Consider the following 25000-nt stretch of genomic DNA (forward strand, 5'->3'; position numbering starts at 1 on the left):
GTTTTTTTATAGCTGCAAAGGACTAACTCCCTGCTAAATCAAGTTCACCAGCCATATCAGTACCTCATTGAATCTGTGCGTCAAAGAGATTCCCAAATAGACTTGCATAAGGACCAAATTTCAAAGCTTGAAAAAGATGTCAGGTAAGCAGAGATTACCTTTTTTCTCGTGTGTTATTTATACAAGTAAAAGAATAGTCAGTAAAATATAATAGTAATAAAAGATGGAAAGAAATCAAATCAAGCAAAATTGTTTAGTTAAAAACAAATAAAACGAACGGGGGTGTGTTTAATATTAAAACCATTGCACACAACCGGAGTGGTTGGTAACTTTTATACGTAGTATTGGAAACTCTAGCATAAAATAATACCAAGATGATCCTCCCAGAGTGTATAATCCAGGTGCAGTTGAATTGCACATCCATAATTTTGTCATCCATTGCAGTTTATCCACAATACTGCATTTAACATATACTTAAAGCAAGAATACCAATTGATATATATGGTTTATTTCAAGTCATAGGTCTGCACAATCTTCTGGTTTTTGCTTGTTTATACGATTTGAAGAGAGACTTATTTCATACCACACAGAAAAAATTAATATTATTTAGAGAACAGATATTTATTGAACATCAAGTTATATGTGAATTATGGTGGTCATCCGTTTATGCCAACCTGTTTTCAGATGATACTTAGTTAAAAGGACATTACACAGAGAAACAGTGTGATACATTGGATAATAGAAAACCAGAAACACTGTATATTTATTATACATGAGCATCTTTAGAATTTTAATGATATTACAAACAGCATAAAGTGGTTGTTAATATATTTAGATTTGTATTGACGATAAAGTTATATTTATTTTATTTTTGCTGTGTTGGTACTTTACTATTAAAACGTTTGGCCATCCTCAGCACTGTGTTTTTTCTTTGTATTTAAGTATTGCCTTTGGCACATCAGGGACATGCACTATTCCCTGCAGTAGAGAGGCTGGTCAAATCTTTGTAAAAAAAAAAATTGGATGAATTAGTTTAAACCGTGATAATTATAGAAACATAGAGTGCGCCGTTAGGAAATATTTAGCTTTTTATATTGTTTCTGGTCTCATCTGATTCCTTGTGCATGGTTACCAGTGTAGTGTGCCCAAGATGGCTGCCTTGCCCTCCTTGTATCTCATGTTTTGTTAAGTGCTTATGTACGTTATTTATTTGTTTCTATGTTACTGTATTCTTGATTATTGTACTCTATATAGTGCACCTATGATGAATGGTGTGATGTGCTCTGAATACTGTTGGAAGACATGCACTATATCAATAAAATTATAATTATTATTAACAATATCCATTTTGAATAACAACATATTTGCTCCATTCATAAAATAGCTGATACAATTCAATTAGTGTCCAAATTTTAAAAAATTTATTTTGCTGTGCCATTCTAATTTTCCATTTACTATAATTAATTATTCATAGTTGCGGTCAATACTGCAGCAGTTATTACTTACATACAAAATAGCATCTTGTAATCTATCTTCTCAGACTTTCTACGGCAGTCTATTCAGTACAACTGATTATTCATCTATTAGCAGAATGAGGAAGTATTTTTTTTTCTCTTTCGTACTTAATTAATGTTTGTATTATTCTCAGTCAGAGGTTTTTTTTTCTTTTGTTTATTTAAGTTTCTGGTTATACATCCTAGCTGTGTTTGGAATACATGTAATTAATCTTCTCTTTGCAATACATTGTTAGAGCCTAACAAAATGCTCTTGGGTTTTACTACTAACCCTATAATAAATTAATCTAAGTCAGTGTATTTCTTAGAAGTTCAAAGAGCTCAAAGTCTTAGTAGCAAAACATTGTAATGTAGGGGCTACAGTGTTGTAGATATTCGCTCGCTGCACACTGTGAACCATATGTGCCAACTTTCTCTAGTTGGCCTCCAGGAGATCCTGGAAGAGGGTGTGTGGTGGAAGGAGGCAGGGTACGATTAGTTGTGTCATTTTAGCCGCGTCCCACGATGGAATCGTCATTTTGTCATGGGGGATGGGGCCAAAATGATACGATTCACCCCGAATTGCGTCATTTTTGCTACTCATTTGCAGTATGCGGGAAACTTGCCTGCTCTCCCGGGAGTACTGGAGACCTATCCGGAATTCAGGAGTCTCTCGGACATTCCAGGCGAGTGGGCATGTATGCTGTGAATAGAGGTGGTGTGAGGGTGTTTGGATCAATGAACTTGATGTTTGTCTTGTTTTCAGTTCCCTGTGTATCTTGTCACCATGGTCAAACCGCACCATATGCACAGTACATCATCAAAATAGTTCATAGGATTTTTTTTTGATTTTTTTTTTTGAAGTACCTCAGCAGCATTGTTATCACAGTTTTGGCATATAAACCCACATAAATAAATAATGAAATGGCTCACTACACTCACCACTGCCTTACTCAGCTTTGAAGAGACAGGAAAATGAAGGAATGAGGAGTCACTCTAAACACCTTCAGGGGGTGTGAAATTTTTCCTGTTTCTAATCAGCTGACTAAGGGTTAACCAGTCGTGAGGGCTGCCATGGAGTACTTCAAGAAAGGGAAGTGATCGGTGAGTATAATTTGTTTACTTACGCAAAAATACTTTTTAATGGATCCTTTTATAGGGCTGGAGCATTATGCAGAGCTTTATTGATGTATCATGCAACTTCATTGAGCAAAGATGAGTACTCTAATGATTACTCACTCCTATCTTTAAACTTCTTTAATGCTAGATGCAAAGACAAGAGTCCATTCGCAAATAATTATTCAGATGTAAAGTTTGTTTTGAGTTTGTATACTCATTTAACTGTTTAGTAATAAGAGGTCAATCATTCACATTATATATCATATAAAGTGATATTATTATGAGGATGATGATGGTTTGGTTAAAACTACCTAAATATAATATTGTGAATTAGTTTATTTTATTTTAGAAAAATATTATTTTAAAAATAGCCCTTTACGATAAATGATTTTGTTATGTTTTTACATCATAATCAGGTCATCTCATTTATTTATTCATTTTATTGTATGTCATTACAGTTTAGGGCCATATCCAAATGAAGAACAATACTTGGTATAGAATTTTATGCAGACTTCGTATCGGTTAATGAAAGCTTTGTAGAACGGAATTCTCTCCCTGTGTCACATAGTCACTAGGTCTTATTTATGTGTGGTAAATCTCTTACAATGTAACCACTTTGGAGCATTGACCTTGTGGCAGAGAAGGGTATAACATTATCGGAGAGTGAATGATGCCATTTGTGGAGAGGACATGATCTGGAGGTCTGAAAAAATGTCAGCGAGCTGGCAAAAAGGTGGCAGCCACAACTCCTTAAGATTAATCATAATGTCTTTATAGAGATATAACATAAAACTATGGCTATACAGTCACTCTGCTAGGCACAAATAATGAAATACATTTTTTATCTAATTTTGCCTTAAATATATTGGTTAAGGGATTTTTATGTTAAGATAAACATTGTTTGCGTAATGGAAAGCGCAAGAATCTCTCCAATAAAGTTGAACTGTAGCCTAATATTGTATTGGGGGTAGAGATGCTACAATCCAGTTGTTTAGCTGATAAATTGTGGTCAACAGATGAGACACAAACACCCACACACACCGGAGCTGGATTAAGGGTACTCAGTACTCGCTGCCTGTCCTCTGCTGTGGATCCTCGAAATTGCATTCTTCCATTGTGTGTCGGTCACAATAGTATCATATACTCTGCCATTCTCGTTCTCAGTTTTTCTCACTGTGTAGGTTCCGCTTACCATCATGCAATTCTATGAGATTCTTAAAAAAAAAAGTGATACTTGGCTTGGAAATGTCTGCCTAAATGCTTTTTCTCTAAAGCATGTTGCTTCCTTATTGCAACAATTAGAAATTAATGCTGTTTTGGGCTTATTGATCAATATGTTTATATAAATGGTTCATTTATATAAGACTAGCTGAAATCCCTGGCGTTGCCCGGGTTTAAATATTAAAGTTTTTAGGTTATCAATGAGTTGGATGTAACTGTCAACATTTTAAAAATAATTATCAACTAAGCAGCTCTTCTAACACATCCATGAGGGGGCTGCTTAGTGTTGTTTCTGTTTTTATATTAAATGTTATCCAAATCCATTCAGTGGAAGGCCCAGATAAGGCATTCTGGGTCAAAGTTCTGGCCAGCATGCACCAACAGGAGGTCTGACCGTGACGTCAACCCCCTAGTATGTCTTCTGGGATCCAATGTTATCAGTCTGTAAAGTTTTTGTCCATATCCATCCAGTCGAAGGCTCAGAAAAGGCTACCCGTTTTTTCCATCTTACACCAACGGGAGTTCCAACTTGGAAACAAAACCTCCTAAAACCTCACTAGGAGCCAACTGGACCACCTTGCGTTGGTTTCATCCCAATCGGTGCAGGCTTGTTCGAATGCATGATCGTCAGACAAACAAACCAAATTCAACCAGTGGAAGGCTCAGAAAAGGCTCCCCAGGTCAAAGTTCTGCCCAGCGTACACCAATGAAAGGTCCGACCAGGACCCCAACCCGCTAGTATGTCTTCTTTAATCAAATGTTACTCTGCAAAGTTTTCGTCCAAATACTTCCCATGGAAGCCTCAGTACAGGCTCCCCGGGTCCAAGTACTGCCCAGCGTACACCAATGGGAGGTCCGACCGGCACCCTGCCCCCGGGACCCTGAAGGGATCCAGCTGGACCACCTCATGTTGGTTTCATCCCAATCGGTGCAGGGGTGTCCGGATGCGTAACCGGACAGACAAACAAACCAAATCCGTCCGGTACAAGGCCCAAAACAGGCTCCCTGGATCCACCGTACACCAACGTGTGGTCTGACCAGGACCCTGCCGCCCTAAAACCTGGCTAGGATCCAACTGGACTACCTTGCGTTGGTATCCTCTACCCTCCCAGTCGGTGCAGGGGTGATGAAGTTATTCATCTACAAACGTCTTCATATATACATAATAAATAAATATATATATATATATATATATATATATATATATATACACAAGTTAACCCGTGCATGATACTCATGCATTCTAGTCAAATCAAGCTACTTAAGGTGTTAAAAAGGTTCTTGTCATGCATTTGGGCCCTAGCCCAGGCCTCCTCAGGGGAAGAGCGTTACTTCCCGACGTAAGCGCCCTTTTTTAACGTGGTTTTGTCCACATGTCACCACCTCATCATTCTTCTCCATCACCTCATCCTTCATTTTCATCGCCACATCTATCCAGATGTCTATCCAGACACAGGGATCTCTCTCAGCGGTCATGAGTACCACACTCCTCTCACTCTGTCACCCCCGGCAACCACCAACCACTCCCCACTGTCACCCCCGGCAACCACCAACCACTCCCCACTGTCACCCCCGGCAACCACCAACCACTCCCAACTGTCACTTCTCCTTCAAGAAATATATATATATTTTTTTTAAATCTTTATAAACACTTTTAACAATTAACAAATTAAATTAACAAATTAAAAACATCTTAGTATACCAAATTTCAGCCCTTTCTGATTTTTTTTTTACACACACACTAAGAATTTAGTTGGTCAGTGTATAACTCCGCCCAGCAGGTGGCGCTACAGCTTGGTTTTATTTTTTCCACACACACACAGACTAACACATGCCACTAAGCATTTATATTATAGATATATAATATTGCATGTAGAAGAACACACATCAGGGGAGTGTGGGTTACTGTGATGTTATAGATTATACTATACTATATATGCTACACAATACTATCAGAGTTGTGAGCCTTGTTAGTTCACTCTTCACATCCATCTTTTCCGTATAGGAGTGTTAGAATGAATGACCACCAGCCTAGATGATTCCTTATCCAAACGTATCTTTGTGCATGGAAATATACTGTAGAAGTGTAAGGTATAAAACATTGACAGTGACTCTGTAAAACTCACATTTATGATCAGAGATTACTCTCAACAACAAACACTGCATTTTTTGGCATTCTTCCCAGAAACATAATCCTGCCAAGAAAGACCCAAATATTCTAATTATAACTAGAAAGCTTTATTTCTTTTTGATAACATACATTCATAAATTTGATTTTCATTTTACTACTATATAAATAATACATCAGAATGTTCTTACTACTTATTGTCATTACTGTGACACCAAATGTATGTGCTTTTAGTAAAAATATGACATTATATATGGTATAGAAATAAATGTGTGTATTTTAGCTTCCAAGGTTTAATGACATGACTACCATAATACGGCACCAGACGCCTAAATCAAATCCATAATCTGTGGAAATTTTGAATTTTTTTTTTACTCAGTCTTTCAAGATACCCCCCACTATTGCTGCACATGGATACTTTCTTTTTTCTTTTCTTTTTCTATACTCTTCTATGTATGGGTTTCTACATTTGTGTGTCATACCTGCTGGCTACACACATGAAAGGGCCCAGTAACGATGGAACACATTTTGGCAGAAATTAGTCCATAAATTCTTTTCTGGCCATACTGTCATTGCATAAACTCTGAAATGCCAGAACATTAGGAACACCCCAAACTGATACCACCTAAGGATACTAGACCTCTAAATGTATTCAAGTAGGAGTATTGTACAGGTTTAATCTTTCTGGTGTCTTTCTTTGCAGGAATTGTCAAAAAATGAAAGTTGAACAAATGCTGTAGTTTAGTGGTGTATTTTCAATACACAGCATGGACTACTGGAGAAACACCATAATAAGTATTCAACTACTCCTGCAAACGATGTGCACGTTTTGGCTTTCAGTGCCTGTTCACTCACATGCTCATGACAACATGCACTTTACACAAGCTTTAATCACTTGTTTTTAATGTACTTTCCAAGCACTTTAAATGCCTTGCGCTTTTACGAGTGCAAACTTTTGTACAGGATATGCACGTTAATGCATGAGAAATGGGTTCTGTGTTGAAATTTTAACACAACCCCATAAGAAACCATTCATCCTCTCTTTAATGCTTTTTCAAGCATTAAACTGGGTACACACTACAGAAATTGCAACCAATTTTTTATGCCGAGCGATTTTACATGCGATCGATGTTCCGATCGCTCGGTCTATGGACTGCATACACACTAGCCTTGTTTAGGACGATAAAGGGAAGAGCGGACGTCCCTTTAGCGACTTTTTACAGCCATGTTGTCGTGAGCAATGACTGTAATTTCTTACTGTTGTGGATCGGTCGGAAGTTTATACACACTACACAGCGGAAACGAGATTGAAACGAAAATATTAAACGGTACGACAAACCAAATGAGGCAACAATCATCCATTTGGGCAGACTTTCAACCATCGTGTCACTGCACACACTGACCCGACTTTTGAACGAGCGGTCGTATGTCGGCTGATTTAGCCGATTATTGGATGAAAACTGTGTAGTGTGCACCCAGCTTTAGTAACTGATAAGGCCATTAACAGCAGATAGGTATGAACCTGGCTTAAATTAATTATTCAGTAGCTGATTTTCTGGCTAGATATGGAGATGATAGAAAATCAGCAATGACACCATATATAACACTATACTTCCTAAGGCAGTGTCTCTCAAATCCAGTCCTTAGGACCCACTAACAGTGCAGGATTGCCAGGTGACCAGTGAAATAATTATACCACCTGCTACACTGTGTCAGTCAGTAATGAATACACTTGTGCTCCAGCAAGGAGATATGGAAAACATGTACTGCTAGGGGGTCCTGAGAACTGGATTTGAGAAACACTGTCCTAAGGTAACCGTCAAAGGTTGTTGTAAAAATGTTTAACTTTTTTTCAAATCTTTTTATTGCAGCCATTTATTGGAATTAGGTGACAAAAAACTCCAACCAACTGCTTTAATTAAGCAGCAGATTGGGCAGTTACTTGGTGTTCGCACATGTTAGGGTATCCAGAAATAACTTGTAAATTTGTTAGCAATTTTACACCTTTATATTTTTATACATTACAGCCCCAATAGGACTTAAAATAAGAAGGACCCTTAGCTTAAACAGTTAATCTTATCTTAGGTCTTCATTTCTGAGACAGAGGGTGTTATAGTTAAAATAACATTACAATTTTGTGTCAGGCGTATAATGGCATATGATGAATTAGATGTATGAAACATGAGAACATTTGTGGTGATGCCCATTTTAAAGGGTAAGGCCCACCTGTTTTTTGTTTTTATTTTTGTTTGTTGTTTCTGACATGGCGTGAGGAGATCCGCATCCCAAATGCCCCTTGGGTGCATTGCGGTCAACCAATCCATTCTATAAATGTGTAACACATTTTCTTTGTACAGTGTGATAGTTGAGTTATTTGAAGCACAAATACTCCGTTTTTCGAAGACTGTAAAGGTCGGTATCTGATACATTACATTTAGGACATGTGTGTGCACTTAATAAACCAATTAAAAATCTCCTATGGGACAAATTTTCAGAAACATTTGCTATAGTTATTGCCATTCAAGAACCTAAGGGAATTTGTAAGCAAGTATGTAAAAGATCCTAAGCAGAACATTGGAAAATAATCTAGCTATTTAGCTGAACCCGATATACATTTACCATGGTCAAGTAAATCCTGTTAGTAGGTATAATGTAAGGAAATAACTTTAATTTTAGGAGACCTTAATAATAGGAGGACAGCAAAAGGATTTTTCCAGTCTGTTTCAGTAACTGCTTTCATAACCGCGCTTATGTAATAAAGGAAAACTAAATGAATAGACATATAATCATTTATTTAACGTGAACTTCATCATATGTATAAGGCTTTTTACAAGTGATTGACTTGGTTTACAAATTTAGAGTAGGATGTCGTCCACGAAAACAGGTATTTTTATGATTTTTTCCCCAATATGTATACCAAATGGCGGAAACCATTTTTTGGAGGATGCACAACAGGTTCAAGGAAAGGTTTAAATAGTGGTGCCATCCTTGACGTGTGCTTCGAGGACAGTGGCCGGTGGGGATTTTGACTGGGGCTGTACACCTGTCAAACCGTAACGCAGGTGTCCTAATGCGAGCTTAGAGAGGACAGAAACCACCCATGGAGCCGAAGAGCATTCCCACTTTGTCCTCAAATCATTTAGTATGAAGGAGGTGGTAAGATTAGTATAAGAATATCTATTGATGTGGACAAAATTGTTTAGATGTTTTGGACTCCATCATACTAAAAAACTGGGACCATTATACGGTATCAAAAACTGTCAGTGTCTAGTCTGAAGAGGATGTATGAGGGAGTAGGCTACAATGATATGGAGTCCCATTATTCATTGAAAACCTTGCACAAAACCAGGTTGGTGATCAGTAAATAGACCAAGGAGAATAAACTAGAGTCTTGTGGATATTATTTTAGCAAGGGTTTTAAAATCCAGGTTTGAGTGCCTATGGGGTGATACCATGTGATTAACTCTGGATATTGTTGGGTTTGTGTAAAAATATAACGTGCTTAATTTTGGATAATGGGGTCTTTGTGAATATTTTGGAATAGCGATAGCAGGATAGTTTTAATATTATTTTATTGAGTAATATCTGCTTCCAGAATTTCTCTTTGAGTTGAAGAAGTTTTCCATTAAATCCTGTAGCGTTTAATAACTTGCAATTTTATCCTTCTTTTTATTAACAACATATGTTCTAATATGTCCATACATGTCTGCTTTTGATGTCTCCCTGAAAAGGCCTGGGTTGTCGCAATGATCAATATTGTTATACATATCTTTCATCCATTTGGCATTTAAGTATAAGTGGACATCTTTTGAATGACTTAGTTGTGTAGCGAAATGGAGAAGTGGGAGAGGGGAAATGGGTAGATATGGAAACAGGCACGATTGGAGATAATTATGTCCCTTATGCAAGTTGTTTGAAATTGGGAAATTAATGCATTGTACACTAAAATGTAACCCATCCTAGAGAATTATCTGAAGACAGATGAAAGAAAAGTTTAATTTATGTCTGATGGGTTTAAAAGTCTCTACTTCTGAAAGATGATGTTTGTGTTTTAAAATATGAATTTGTTCCCATAGTGGGAAATTAAGTCTTGCAGATGTGGATTTATCTATTATTACATGGTCAACCCTGTTAAAATCTTCATGAAATTATAAGAATTGGCATGTCTCTCTGGACCACAAGTTGGGAAATGTTCAAAAAGATTTCCTGAATGGTGGTGTTGCGAGCATAAATATTAAGGAGAGTAAACTTCATATTGAAGTTTACGACATCTAGGAGGACAAAGTGTGGGGAGAGAGCTGTGGGCAGGCTGTAGGAAACTTTTTTAATTTATAAATACATTTTGACCCCATCTTCTCTTGCTGATGCAATGTGATCACAGACGTTGACTGTGCGCACAGGAGCATGGATCCACAATCACCAGACACTTTTTCTTTGCATGGGCCCAGCCCAATGCCGTCTGAACCACTGTAGATACACATTGTCCACTTGGCAGTGTGATAGATTTTTAGTTGCATTTGCCTAGGGTCTGAGCACTAACAATCTCCTGCACGTCCGTGTGCGCACTGTGTTCTTCCTAAAGGAGAGATCCTGATTCCTTCTAGTGTATCAGTACCTATGATGAAGAGAAATGGGTCACGTTATCTACAGCAGAAAAGACACATTTGCCCGTATATGTCATAGGTAATCACATAATCTACTTGCCATCAGTGCCACACATAGCACATTACTCCTTTACAATAGTAGATAGTTTGTTGGTATTTGTTTCTTACACCATATCTTCTACATTAAATTATTATTACATTGTTTCATGCGGCATGTTTGTACTTTTAAATGTTAACAATCAATGCTTGTAGTCAGGAACAGAAGTTTTAATCCAATGTAGAAACTAGCAGTTGACATTCATTTTCAAGAGCAATTCTGTGTACAGTGTGATAAACTGATTATTCATTGCTTTGTAGACAATCTCTCCACAGGATCTGTTCTGTGAAAAGAAAGGAAAATATTTATTGCCTTCCTTGTGGGACACTTTGTGCAGACATGATTTATTTACTGTATATATGCCTAGCTACAGATACCTTGTGATAGACGTGCTATTTTCTTTCACAATATTTTTTTAATTCTGTTTTTTTTTTGTAGTGTTATAAGGAGCACAATACTTCCATTTAGTAAAACACTTTTGTCAGTGTGCTGGAGATCACAGTGACATGTTATCATAGATTTAATAAAGAAACAATATAAATGGCATGCTTCCCTAACACGTACAATTGTAAAGATAAAATACTTGCACACAGTGCAACCATAACAAATGACTGTATAGCTATAGACGCCTTGAGAAAACAGTGTTTCTTACCCTTGTAAGATCTAGCCTTTATTTCTTTACACTTTATTTAATGTAACAATGAAGTGTCCAGTGTATATACACTTGTATTGTTAGGAAACAATAAATACGTTAATCAGATCATTGTCATGCTTTTTAACGGATGTTTGTTTGGTATTATTGATTTTCTTAAAAAAAAAAATACAATTTTTTTTTTCTTTACATGTAGAGTATTTTTATGTCTAATCCAGTGAGAAATTCCAAAATCTTACACCTTTATTCTTCGCTTAATATTCGGAAAAGTTAATTACAACTGTGCTTTCAATGGCTAATAAGGAGTACCCAATTACAGACATGTACATTGTAAAACAAATTTTCACAGTATATTTTTATCAAGCATTCTTTTATGTCTGAAATTATTTACTAAGTACTTCATATTTTGGATAATGTGCCAACCTACAGTAAATTATAAGCATAGTATGTCACCAAGGAATTCCATGACCATATAAAGGCAAAAGCATTTTATACAGGCCATGGATTTCCACGGTGACTTGTAATATCTGTAATAATTTACAGTAGGAGGTGAGTTATTTCTTATAAAACATTTACACTTTTTATAACCAAGGGCTGAAGTGAGAGGATCACCATGTATACACAGATTCTTTACAGGGGTTTGTACTTATATTATTATCACTTACATTTATGTAATACACTTGTATTATAAAGTGTATAATTTTATACTTGGTAATTTTTCATGTCTTTAAAGTGTACTTATTAGCTTTATGGGATGGTCTATATGGCGCAGGAGTCCACATAAGTCTTCTTACTTGCCTGCACAATTGCTAAAAGGAGCCGTGTTTATTTATTTTTTTGTAAATCTCTTTTTATTAGAATTTAAATAGCTTTTACAAACATCCATGACTTGCATTGAACAAAAAAATTAGTGTTACAGAGTAACAAAAAAGGGGGACAACAATCGAGCATATAAAATGCTATTTAGTAGTAAGACATGGAGGGATGGGAGAAAGATGGGTAACGGGTGGAGGGGCAAGGCTGGGGGGGAGGGTAGAGGGGTTCAGTTGTTCCACTGAGAGTATAATGGTGAATTCTTGAATTCGAGCCATTCAAACCATACAAAATAATATTCCCTATGTTTATCCATTGATGAATAAAGTATATTGTCCATTATCCTGTAGAATTCCAAACGGCAAACCATTCTTTAATGGTAGGGATATTCGGTGATCTCCAATGGAACGGAATCACGGCCTTGCCGCGTTACTGAGATTTTTAACTGTTGATTTTTTATATTGGGAGATAGTCATTTTATTGTCATTTAGTAGCCAATATTTGGGGCAATTAGCTAGCTCAATACCCACTATTGCTTTAGCGATTAGGAGGACTGCATCCCAGAAGGTTCTATGTGCTATTGTCACGATATAGGAATGCGGCAACCTGCGGATATTGACACTGCTACACAAGGAGACACGGAGTCTAACACGCCGCTGGTCTTCACCAGGGACCCCCGCATGGGAGTTTGGATTTTGCGGCAAACGACGTGCATGTTGCGGCCCTCCCAGGAAGCTATCCGCGAGATGGCGAGGAGCATCGTGGTCGTATAGGCTGTGGTCAGGAACCGTGCGGGAAAATGCAGTACAAAATCAGGAAACAGAGAGTAGTCAGCAAGCCAAGGGTCAAACCAGAGAAGACAGCACAAATCCAGAAGGGGTATCCAAATCAATGTCAGGGAGAGCCCATTGCCATGGCAATGGGCACGCATGCACCCTGAGGCTGCCGGAAGGAGCGTCCCGTTGCTTAGCAATGGGGCGCTTCAGCGGGGGAGAAGACGTCCGTCCCTGGCCAGCAAGAAGGCACGGGGACGGCGTCTGACAGCTATGCACTTCCACCATATATGTAATTGGGTACCTGGTGCAATCAGGCATCGCCACCACAGATTTGACACCCCGGGAACCATTTTGGCAAGCAAACTGGGGCACCAATACCATCTAGTCATCACCTTGTACTGTGTTTCAATTACTCGTATACTAACCGAACTAGACTGAGTAGGGAAAAAAGATGTCATTCCATGAGCCATTCTTTTTTGCTGAATTTGATCCAGAAACAAAATCGCTCACAGCTGATATCATAGCTCCACCTCCCTGACCTAGATGTTGGAAACCCTGGATTCTCTCTCTAGCTGCTGAGCAATTAACTACAGCAGTCTGACCAGGGGCAGATGGGCATGTAATGCTATCATTGAGGGTCTGGTGTTTTCTTTACTGGCCCTATTCAATCACAAAGCTCCTCATCTTCAGTTAATGGAAGAGTGGGGCTTTTGCTGCACATAACGTTTCATATGGAGATGATAGTACAATTGAAATGTTTAATAAGTACCAGCTCTGATTTGTTTGTATATACATGTTTTTATTATAGTAAACTCTCATTTTATACCACCCCAATCCATGTTCCAGACAAAATAATGTAGTAGCTAGTGCTGCTAAATAAATATGAATCCTAAATATGTTTTCTTTATTCAAGATATAGCAGTTATATGGTCTGCAAACAACTTGGTGTATAGTTTCAATTTATACAACTATTTATGTTTTTCACATCATGGTATCACTACTAAGGCCATACCTTAAGAGAACACAGAAATACCCCCAAAATTACTCTTCTAAACAATCAACATGTATACATCCTGGTATCTTAGACATATTTGTATATGCTAAACAATATAAGTTCCCCAAGTGCTGTAAAAAGATGCTGCTCTAAATATGCCTACTGTCACATACACCAAAACCATGCATATAAAAGCAAGTACATCTAAGTGGGCAACTCGATTTTTACGTGTGTGTGTGTGTGTATAATAAATATATAAATATATGTGTGTATATATATATATATATATATATATATATATATATATATATACCGTATATACTCGAGTATAAGTCGACCCGAATATAAGCCAAGGCACCTAATTATACCACAAAAAACTGGGAAAACTTATTGACTCGAGTATAAGCCTAGGGTGGGAAATGCAGCAGCTACTGGTAAATGCACAGCCTAAGGTCAGCATCTGTAATCCAGGTGACAGAAGTAACAAAGGCCAGGAGACATTTACAGAATGATTTACTGCCACCCAATGTGGTTATTTTCTGTCAGTAACCAGGGTCTAGCTAGAAAAAGATGCAGGTGCAGTTACTTCCAGCTATTTGTTGTTCAAAGATCATGGTCTAGCCACACATTTGCATTAATGTACGTGACTTTCACAAGTGATATCATCACCACTGGGCATGGTCAAACCTCGTCCACTTTAAACATTCATCCTTTGGTTTCATCCTCGCTTATGTTCTATATAACTGCTGACATTGAGGTACACCAAGGTTGCATTTATTTTAAGTGTCAAATATTTTAATTTCTTCTGTTTAAATTAATTGGTTTGTGTATGAGGCTTTTAAGAGTATTCCCCCTTTGGCTTTTTTTTTTACCTTTTAATTTTCTTACATCAAGACATCAAAACTGATGTATTGGGGGATTCTAACCACTGATCAACACAAAAAACTCTGGAATAGGACATAATAATAAAAAAAAACCTCTAAAGCTGTTTCCTAATTACTTACAAATAATACACTGACATTAGCATCACTACATTAAATGCAAATAAACATCCGTACACTATCTGATATGAGCTCAGGATGAGGATCATGAAATAAGACTCACAAATATATATATTTTTTTCCCCATTTCTAAAACGGATATCTTCTGCGTGACTGGGAGAACGTGAGATCATTTCACAGCTAACAGTACATTTGATCTGTGTCAGCGCATGAGCCATCATTACATCTTGGCTGATTCACACAATAGGGCTTAAATCTGCTAAAGGGAAAACAGCATCTGATAGAGAACAGCAGTCTCAGGGTAAAATCTCTGTAATCCCATGAAGCACAGTAGCAGAGCTCAGATAAGACAACAGTAGCTGTAAACGGACAACATACCAGTGATGAAGACTCATGCAGGCCCGATTCAACATGCATGGGCTCTATGGGGCAACGCTGTGTGTGACGAGGGAAAGAGCTTGATGAAACAGGAGAGATTTGTTATAACAGCACTGTCCCCCCAATTACATCCAGGTATCGTCCAGAAAACATGCTCCACACCACCTAACCAGGTCACTTACGCCCGCAGTGGAACGCATGTGCGTTCCAAATGCCGAACTTCCTGACAGTGGAACACATGTGCGTTCCACTGACAGGAAGTTCGGCATTTGGAACGCACATGCGTTCCACTGCGGAAGTTAAGAGCCAAGGGACCGGAGACCAGGTAAGTTCACCCGTGTATAAGCCGAGGGGGGCTTTTTCAGCATAGAAAAATATGCTGCAAAACTCGGCTTATACACGAGTATATACGGTGTGTGTATATATATATACATATATATATATATATATATATGTATATAAAAATTATCTAAAAAATCAAGCAGAAAGCGGAGCTTAACATAGTGCATCATCAGACTTTTAATGGTATAAATTCATACAAATGTACACGTACCAAAGGTTTCTTGTAAAACTGCATATAAAATACGAGTAGATGGTCCGTGACCTACAGCCTTGTATCAGGTCTGCTTGTTCAAATCCTCTACGCGTTTTCGTTGTAGCCAACTTCGTCATTTTGTCATATATATACACATATACATACACACAGAGTTTTGAAGTGGGTTGGTATATGGTGGTATGCCATACCGCCACTTCTATCACTGTCTTCATTGTAAAACTGTCAAATTCCATTCACTTACATTTTCCATACTGCCACTTCTAAATTATATACATAATTTGTATTTTTTTCTGTGTTGCACCAAATCATGAGATTTGACATTGGAAAAATATTTACATTAGATAGTGAAGGATAATGAGGGGAGCTGAATTGCAAGTGCTGAGGGGGATGTGGTACCATGAATTCCAGATTTTTGTTCCCACCCCCTGCTGTGCGATACCGCAATCCCTTCCACTGCTTGTGCAGAGCCAGATAGCTTCATTGAGGTCCCCATCCCCTCCACTTCACTAGGAAGTGGGCAGGATGTGGGAGAATGGCCGGCTCTTCCGGGAGTCCTACCTGAAATTCGGAGGTCTCCCACACATACCCCCACACATACCGTGACAGTATTGATTTTCTGTCTCCTTCCTGTTTGTTCAGAGGCTCTGAAGAGCCATAATTTTACTAACACTACCAAAATGACTGCATCTAAGAAAGAAGACTCGTCTAAGCTATTTATTTAGAGATACAGTGAGAATTTTAATCCTCATATTTTTTAGATAGGTGTACAGGATTTTTGGGGGGGTTTTTTTGGGAGGAGTTGCACCTTCTTCTTACTACATGTTTAGTTACTATTAATTCATATCAGAATGCACGTACATGGATTTCCTTAATTACCCTCACTAGTCCTTAAACACTGCTGCCTCCTGACAATTAACTAATATTAACCCTGTTCACTGCATTACCTATTTTCACCTGCACTTTTTAATACTAACAATTACCCCTTTATCACAGACATTGCTATCAAATATGTCTCATTATTACAAATCAGCATTTCATGAATAAAACGAGCACAAACATATAAAAAACAGCAATAAGATAATGATGCCAAGAAAGTCAAACATAGACTTTTTCAATATTATATATATATATATATATATATATATATATATATATATATATATATATACTTTTTGTTTTCATTCATTAATTTCTTATTTTATTTTTTCTAAAAAATCTCTCCTCCACCTTTTCATGCTATTCAGCTAGAAATTTAATTATTATTTAATATAGTAACATATTTCATTGCCATACAGTAGAATCCAACTGTCAGTTTAAAATAATAATAATTCATATAAAGGAAAATAAAACCTAAATGCTAACATCTGCAGTATATGCAATGCTCACAGACTTCCATTTGTTGCTGCTGACAGGAAGATCAGTTGTGCAGGTGAATTGGCAATTATCCAATCCGCTTCTGTGAGGTAATACTGTGCTGGTCATCACTGTCATGCGGCATTTACACCTGACCTGTAGCAGGGTTTATATTACAGTTGACACAGACCATAACAAAGAGAAGACAATGATAGGCTGTCTTATACAGCAAACACCTTCAATACTTATGAATTCAACTTTTTTTCCCACTTGGTCATGTACCAATATATTTATTGTGGCAGAATAAGTGAATGTAAGTGCAGACAGGAATGTATCCAGCTTTTTGTCTAGATAGTGTGAAGACGGTATTTGTGTGCTGCTGAGGTAGAACAGTTATAAGCACAAGAGCAATTAAAGCCGCACCAATTTAGACCCGCGTGTTTGGCGGTTTGAAGCCCTGAAATGTTAAAATAAACTCAAAAATAGAATGAGTTAAAATGAAAAATACAAATAATAAGATGTGATAAATTGTGAAGCATTGTTTTACGCAGAGGCCTTTTTGGGAAAGACAGTTAGGGCAATAACATTTCCACTCTCGTCTTATTCCATCTTTTTTTGAGGTGTCAATTACGATTCTGTATTGGAAATGGGATATGGAAAATGTATCTAGTGCAGTCTACCTATTTGCGTCTGACACAGAGTTCGTTGGTACATTGACTGTTTAGTAATTTAGGGATGTAGTTCTATTTTCCTGATATTGTAGGAATGTACCAAATTGTAAATCATGTATGAATTGTAAATGACCAGCTGTAACATGTATGTGGACACTTTTATATTGCAAATGGCTAGGTATGGCTATAGAATATGGATGTTCAAGACTACACCTTCCATATGCTTGCTTTTCTTGTAAATACAAATAGGTGTCTGTATTCCTTCAGATCTCCCATGTACCTCCACTGGGCACACTGGTGTCCGTGTGGATGGATACAAGCATAGAAACAGGTTTTATACTGATCTATCAAAGCCACCAGATTATTACTCTTTTTATATGGGCACCAGATCTTTTCTCTCACAATTTAGAAAAGTGTAGCAAGTGGCTTCTTTCACATCATTTGTAAATTTTTACATTTTACCATCTGTGCTTTAAAAGTTTTATTATTTTATGTTTAGCCTACCTGTGAAATGAAGGAAGCATTAGCCAATGGTGATATGTTTAGGGGACTGTTGATTTAAGCAGTTTTGGTATATAAGAAAATGAGAGGGAGACTAAGTTGATATAGGCGGTCACGTCTTGGGTCACCACTTGCAGGGCCAAAGTTGATATTGAAATGCAGAAAATGCCATTACTGCAGACATATAGGCATATGATAATTGGGTAGTGGATGTGTAAATATCCACTATGAACTGCTAAACATAAAAAAATGGGTGTTTTTTACTATTCAGCCTAAAATCTCATCTGAGATAAATAGCTGTATAAAATCTAGAGGTGTGAAATTTTCTTTCTGCACATTTTCACCCTACTGCACTTTGTATGGAGGAATGTGGATAGCTACAATATTAGGGTGTGATCACAAAGTGGTACTATGTCCTGTGGAAATCTACTGCAAGATCTCAGGGGCTCTTTAGTTTGCACCCTCTGTGACTGTACTGAGTGAACATCACTGCTGGAGGTTCTCATAGTTGGTGTCAGAGGTGGTCATTAACATGTCACTATCCTCTACTGGCTTAAACTGAGCCTGAGCTGTCTGTTCTAGTTGTCAAAAAGCATTTCATATGCTTGCTCAGTGTCACACCCTGTCTGTACATGCTTTTTTAGAGCACCCACTGCAGGACATGTTTTGTGGATTTCCCTTTGTGAAAATATGTATAGTAATTATTAACCTTGTCAATTAGATATATTCACCTGGGAATAAATCAGTAAAAAAGTAGAGGGTAAAAAGAATGTTCTAAAATGATATCTCTGGAATGTTAGCAGTGGAGGAACTATTATGACTACAGCCCACCTCCGACTTCTGATTTGTCCTCCCCTCTAACTGCCCTTCCTTGCATTTTAAAATGTTCACCACTTTAGGTAGTAAGTGAGTCTTAAATGGTTTATTCAGTTAAAATAGCGGAATGTTAACTCTCGGTAAGTGAATTTATGATAATAGCACAGTTTATTCAATATTGAATAGAAAGGTAACACTCATTTTGTTGCAGGTCATCTTTTTTCAATGTTATATGCTGGCAAGGTTATGTTTCTAGAATTATTAAAGCTATAATAGTTTAAAAGAGCATGGGCATTGAAGAATCAAGTCACCAATATGACAATCAGAAGTTTGTCGAAATATACAAGCTCAGTGACTGCTAGTCCGGGTATATACATTCACTTAAAATTTACGATTGGAGGGATAGTAAACTGGATCTTTCTGGCTGTCCATTCTGTTTGGATATTAATGCCAAAATTGTCTGTGATATCCTATGCCCAAAGTAAATTGAAAGTGATCACCTAAACATTTCTTTACAAGTATCCCACTGAAAAGTGTTTACACAAAGGTGCTCTGGTCTATGGTACAATCCAGTTCAGTGTGTGTACATACCACACATGACATGTGGGCAAGCCTATAACCATAAAGGACTAAAATAAATACATGGTGGGAGGGGAGGGGGTGGCTGGTTTGATCTAGTCACGAGTATGTTTTAAGTAGTCTTTTAAAATTCTGTGCCATGTTACCTACCTGTCATGTTACCTACCTGTCATGTCACCTACCTGAACTACAGGAAGATGTAACAGCCACTGCTTTTTCTTCAGGGAGAACTTGTGTTAGCCTCTAAAAATGAGGAAGCATCAAGACTTTCAAACCGGGTTCTTTGCATTACAATCACACCGCTACAGTCTGGCATTATTTTATTTGAAAAAAAGACCAAGTCAGACAAGGAGGAAAATTATTGCTCTACCACCAGTAAAATATTGTTTTTTATTATATAATGTTTTATTTCTTTAAAAATACCACAAAGTACATATTTTAAGGTTGACCTGCCTGTAAAAAGATACATTACCTGGAGCATTTTTAAGTGCATTGCTTTGTGGAGCAATCAAATTCAATGTCCTAGTTCAGCAATGCAATTTTACAATTCTTTTTTCACCTCACTACAAATTAAAATTCTTAAAATCTCATATGAATATCACTGCTTGACACATTGATGGACTTGTTGTCAAAGATTAACAAGCAAATTCAATTTCTTAGTTGAGCAATGCGATTTTAGACCTAGGGCTTCATCTGTTCTCTACAATTTACTAAAGACACAAGTGTGCATCAAATAGTATGGAGCAAAACCACAAGGTGTTAATGCATTTCTGGTTTGGAGACCATGCTGGGATACAAAATGTCCCATTTATCAAGCAGTGGTTTGCCAATCTACAGGGCAAAAAACCAGAGCCGTAACTAAGAACTCTAGCGCCCTGGGGCGAGAAAGACAAATGCCGCCCCCCAGCCCTCAATTTTAACCAAATTAACCTAAAATATTCCTAAATTGCGCCCCCCTTCAGCGTTGCGCCCTGGGCGGTCGCCCCTGTCGCACAGCCCTAGTTACGGCCCTGCAAAAAACAGCTCAGTAGTTTAAAAAAAATGTGGTTGTGACAGGAGACATATCTCAAACTTCATGCTGTTTTAATTTTCTCACATATCAGAAAAAGTAAAAAAAAATAGATTAGAAAATAGTCCTCCCTTTTATAGTGAGTCAAACTGCTAGAAAATACAAAAAATGCCATTTAAATATTTCTCCAAATAGATAATACCTACATTTTTTTCTTCTGTCATGGTCTAGTGTAGTCCCAGGATGCCGTGGTTTGGATCTGAAGACCAATTCCAAAGCGCACAATAAACCACAGTATCCAAACAATATTATCATATATTTATTTGCAATATATTCTTTAGAAAACAATTACTAGGGTACTGCATCAATGATAGAACAATCTGTATTTAAAAAATAAAACAACATTTACAATAATCTTTGAAGAGTAAATCCATTTTGAATGGATTTTGTACTATTCTGAATAATCAATGTACCGGTATATAAAATATCACTGTATGCTGTCATTGCTCCCTTTAAAATTGCACAATGCACTCCATTGTTTCAGGGTCTTGTCATCCGCTCAACCAGTGCGTAATAAATGCACATGAACAAGGGAAAAGAAGCCAAATATGTTTTGCTGTGTGTATTTCCAATTTCTCATGCTGTGAGTGAAACACTAATCACTGAAGTGAAGCATTAAGGGAGAAAAAATAAACATTTTACCACTTAATACCAGCGAATACCAAAATAACTCCCAAAAAAACAGAGTTTCTAAATGTCTACTGTACTCCTAAATTAATGCTCTGGGGTGATAGTTTTATATTGAGTCATTTTGGGGGGATTGTAATGTCCCAGTGGTCAAATTGGAAACTTAGAAATGTCAGTATGAAAGTTTGGAAGTGGCAGTATGAAAATTGTAATGGGAATGTAAGTGAATAGAATTTGATAGTTTTACCATGAAGACAGTTGGAGAAGTAGTGGTATTGCATACCACCGTATACACCCCCACTTCCACCGCTGCTTGGGCCTGATTCATTAAGGAAAGAAAGTAAAGCAAAAAAAAAAGTAACTTTTCACCTTAGCAAAACCATGTTGCCCTGGAGGGGGAGCTAAATTTAAAATGTTGGGATAGGGCATGTCTTAAATCAACTTTACATTTCAGTGTAAATCTAAAGCTATCAAGTATTTATGTGCTACATGTAAAAACAGCCAGTATTTAACTTATGTGCAAACTAATAAGCTAATATGCACCACTTGCATTGTAACATGGTTTTGTCCAGGAGAAAGCTTTTTTCCTTACTTTCCTTAATGAATCAGGCCCCTTGTGTTTAAGAGCCTCTGTAATGACTGTATGATACCAGAAAATCAGCTATGACAAAATTGTGCCCTTAAAGTCAATATGTGCTGGTATCCTGTTATACAGGGCACGTGGGTGACTATGTAATGAGCTCTAGTTCTTGCTTTGATCAAATCATAAGGAAGAAAAAAAGAACACTTAAATGCAGCAGTAGTGGAGACAAATATATATTTTTCTTTTTAAAAAATAGTGAGCACAGCATACATAAGTACATTGGGGTATATACTTTTCTAAATGGTGGGCTTTTAGGGATATTTGTGTGTCATGGTGTGTGAAATGTCATTACATTTTCTTTCCAGACCATGTGGCATTAGCAGAACTTCACTTCTCCACATGTATCTGGGACAAATGGGAGAATTTTTTTAAAGAGATAGATGCAATAAAATTAGTTTAAAAAAATAATATATATAGGGGATATAAAGTTATTTATTATACAGTTTCTTGTGTATACTGAATGTACAATTCAGTTGGGTACACAAAGTGGTTAAAAACTTATTGTCTCTTAGATACATAGCAAAATCTGCATTACTTCATTTATGATAGTCTTGGTGAGGCAGTAGTGTGAGTGTAGCTTGTCTTAACAAAGTAGCAAATTAAGTGCCTTTGGCCTATTGTGAACGAAGTAGTTTCACTGCTTATTTTGTTAATTCCTAGCATTTTTCACTCAATCTGACACAATGTGGTGCAATCGCATAAGATGATGTCTCATTTAGCAGCCAAAGCTTGAGCATAATGTACTTTACCTGATTCCACGTGATTCCATTTCTGCTGAGGCTTCCAGGTTGCTTGTTTAGTGAATCATGCACAAGGACTCTTAAAAGGTAAAGACAGTTTCTGCTATTGTGAAAGTTTTGTATTCAACAATATATAATCCATTGACTAATTGCCTGCACATACAGGAAGGACATTAAATGCGTCATGACTAGTCAATTATTGCATGCAATCGAAATGGAAATAAAGCAATAAATGTGCACTCTGACTGTTTGGACAATTGCTCAGCACTTGAAGTTATCTCCAATTTTGGAAGTACAGTGTAAAAAAAAAACAAAAAACAATGGATTTTAAGATTGGAAGCTTTGAATTTGACGGCAGAAAATAAACTACAGGACCATCTAGTCTGTCCTTTTCTGGCATTGTTTTTGTATTTAGTTGTTTTTTGGGGGAGATGGGAAGATGCGGTTTCTCAGACCTTTTTTATAATGTTATGTATAAAGTAATATTCAATATGGCAGCGACAACATTTTAGTGTCAGACAGTTTTACTAATGTAAAAATACAAAAGTGGAAGCTGCTCAAATCAATTTATAGGCCATAACAGGTGCTTACTAATGTGTCATGGTCGTTATATCTTATATTCCTAAATCCTTCGCAAATTACTTCTCCAAAAGTCAAAACAGTACTGAAAAATCTATACATTTCATTGAGGTGCAAATTGCATTCAAGCGACAAATTTTAATATTTGTTTCAAACTATATGTGTTTCTTGCGATGTAGTTTGTTGATTGTTCTGCTTAAGGGTGTTTCCTACATGTCTGAGCCAAATGAGATTGCAGTATTCTTGTAAGGATTAGAGAGACACAAATCACGCCAACTGAAATGTTACTAAGTTCATAGTTTAGTCATACTTCAGTCTTTGTTTAAAGCTTTTATGGTGATGACAAACAATAAAAAAACAGATTTGCATTGTCTTATTTTTTTCTGAGAGATGGCTAAATTATTTCAATTTCTAAAGTCTAAATAAATACATATCATAGGCTTATTTTCAGAACCATAGAGAGTAACTGGAGAAGCCCATAACTGCTTTCATAGCAAGTACAAAGATTTATCACAGCATTTTGAAGTGACTCGCTGGCAGTCAGCATTTCTCAATGTGACCAAAGTGTGTTTGGTCACATGAAGGGCTCATGCAGTAGCCATATTAGCTCATAAAGCCAATGAGGGACCTCAGGTGTTTGTCTCCCTTTATCTTTAATTTGACATTCAGTGTAATATTGATTGAATGCATTTTAATATTTATATTGTAGTTACCAAAAAAACAAAACTAAACTTATGAGGGGGGTGGGGGGGGGTGTTTCCACAACATTGAAGCAATTGGGTGTAATATACAGTACATAAATCCTAATATTCATATCTGCATATTATTGGTTTAGTCCTATATGTGGATAATTACCTCCCTAAGTGCACAAAACATAAAAATAGCAGAAATATTTGAGCGTAAACATATATTTTTTTTTTAAAGGTATTGTAATCATTACATGTCTGTTACTTGAGGTGTAGCTAAAGGTATCAGCAATTTTGTGACAAAAATTTACCCTTAATGGTTCTGTTTCAGAACACATTTAGTTTTTCTGCATATATATATATATATAATCTGGACAAGCAGCTACTATACATGGCAGGAATCGTCTCTGTATACCTTATATGAAATCTGATGACACAAACTCAAAAGACTCAAAAATGGTTATGCTACTGCTACATAGTACCCATAGAAAAACAGCTTATTATCATTAAATCCTGCTTGTCAGAATGGCTGCATCGTATCCTAATTGTCAGTTGATTTTGCTATTAACAAAATATAAGTTATTGTTTATGTGCTAAAAAAAATTTTTTTTTAAATCCAGTATTTTTATTGAAATTTTTTAAGATATAAACATACTAAACAACAAAAAGAAAAGAAAAACAATCGCATACATATCAGAATTAAATGATGGAATTTACATTGTTACTTTGAAGTAATGCAGCTTTCCTGTCATAAACCATTGCCTTTTAATTTTATATAATTTATTTGTATGATAAAATCATTTAATTATTTTTCCTAAATGTACAGTGGCAGTTGCCATCCTTCTTCAGCCTTTCAAGTTGTTTTGGAGCAAATTATTTGAACAACTAACTTTTTAGGTTATTT

At 36.8% G+C, this 25000-nt stretch overlaps 1 protein-coding gene across 1 annotated transcript in view; it reads left to right on the plus strand.

Annotated features, from left to right (window-relative positions):
* The window catches only part of PIBF1 (progesterone immunomodulatory binding factor 1), a 168708-nt gene that overhangs the window by 97989 nt on the left and 45719 nt on the right, over window positions 1-25000 (plus strand). Inside the window, exon 15 of the mRNA XM_075199822.1 lies at window positions 13-143. Coding sequence (XP_075055923.1) covers window positions 13-143 — 131 coding nt within the window. The remainder of the gene's footprint in view (window positions 1-12; window positions 144-25000) is intronic.

Source organism: Mixophyes fleayi, chromosome 2, assembly GCF_038048845.1.
Source record: "Mixophyes fleayi isolate aMixFle1 chromosome 2, aMixFle1.hap1, whole genome shotgun sequence".
In the NCBI taxonomy this organism is placed as follows: domain Eukaryota; kingdom Metazoa; phylum Chordata; class Amphibia; order Anura; family Limnodynastidae; genus Mixophyes; species Mixophyes fleayi.